We start from the raw sequence: 1,247 nt of genomic DNA on the forward strand, positions 1-1,247 counted from the left end.
ATTGCGGTCGTTTCATTTGACTAGAAACATTCAATGCGGTGCCCCATCATGGCCGTAGTCTAACGACTGAAACAAGTAAAAGAAATTAAACAGGTAAAAGAGAAGATAATAATTACCTATTTTTCCGGCGAGGAGACCAGCTTGTCTTCGAAACATTGCATGCCTCTGAAGAAGAAAAGGAAAAAATATTTAGAAATAGTTACACGAGTTCCATTTCTCTTTTAAACCCAATACAACAAAGAATGCAAAACACCACTGCAACTGGTACCACTACTACCACAAACACTTTTGCATAAATACTATAAATACTACGTCAGTCAAGACGTCTGCTACTAACAAAAGCCTAACACGGGCCAACGAGGGAACTGGTACGTGGTTGCTTGAGCTGCAAAAACTAACCGCTATATTTCGCTTCAAAGCACACCGTTACCATTTTTTTCGTAAAGAGGATATACTGGGAAATGAACGATAATGAAAGCGATGGGGTGGCGAAAGCTGTGATGCCTTTATCAGATGTCGGTTCGGGAATGTGTAGTTAACGTACTTAATTCTCTAAGAGCCGAATCACTCTATTTGAAAATGGGAACTTGAGAGTATGAACAACCCATCATTTGAACTCGTGTCACTATAAAATAGACAAAACTTTGTTAGCACCAATTGGCGAACTTAATTCATGCACTAATACTTAAATAGGGGATAACTTAATGTTATGAATTAAAACAATTCTTTACATAAGTAAATCCACACATTTAATAAAAGAAATATCTACAGTTTAAATGATAAATCATGTCAAAAACAAAAAGGCACATGAAATAACTCTGAAGTGACTGTGTGAATAGCTCAGGCGTAGCTGTGGGATAAGAAGTTTGCTTCACCGCGCACTAGCAGAACAAAGTGGTTCTTGTCAACTAAAGAGACAACACGGCTAATTCTGGCTCTGTTGTAAATTCCAGTTCATGAAAGAAAATTAGTAACGCGGCTAAAAGGTAGAAGTTTTGTTTTTGGGGTACAGTGGGGCTACGTTATTTTGTTGTTATTTTTTACAAATAAGGTATCTCCACTGGCCTCGAGGCATTGTTTCCTCCTTTGGTTGCGTTTGTTTTAGTGAAGAATTATCGGTGGGCGTTACCTCGCCGCAAGAATTCTTTTCTATCTTTGATTTTTCTGAAGACTTTCTGTATTTGGAAGACTTTTTGTAGATGGTTTATTTGTTTATGAAAATAAGTGTTGCGGTTAACATTTGTTTT

The 1,247-nt window shown here is 37.3% G+C and overlaps 1 protein-coding gene across 1 annotated transcript in view; it reads right to left on the minus strand.

The window, feature by feature from the left end:
- LOC106876839 (corticotropin-releasing factor-binding protein) overlaps positions 1-1,247 on the minus strand; it is a 155,065-nt gene that overhangs the window by 63,949 nt on the left and 89,869 nt on the right. Inside the window, exon 2 of the mRNA XM_052970482.1 lies at positions 117-165. Coding sequence (XP_052826442.1) covers positions 117-165 — 49 coding nt within the window. The remainder of the gene's footprint in view (positions 1-116; positions 166-1,247) is intronic.

Source organism: Octopus bimaculoides, chromosome 9 (assembly GCF_001194135.2).
Source record: "Octopus bimaculoides isolate UCB-OBI-ISO-001 chromosome 9, ASM119413v2, whole genome shotgun sequence".
Lineage (NCBI taxonomy): Eukaryota > Metazoa > Mollusca > Cephalopoda > Octopoda > Octopodidae > Octopus > Octopus bimaculoides.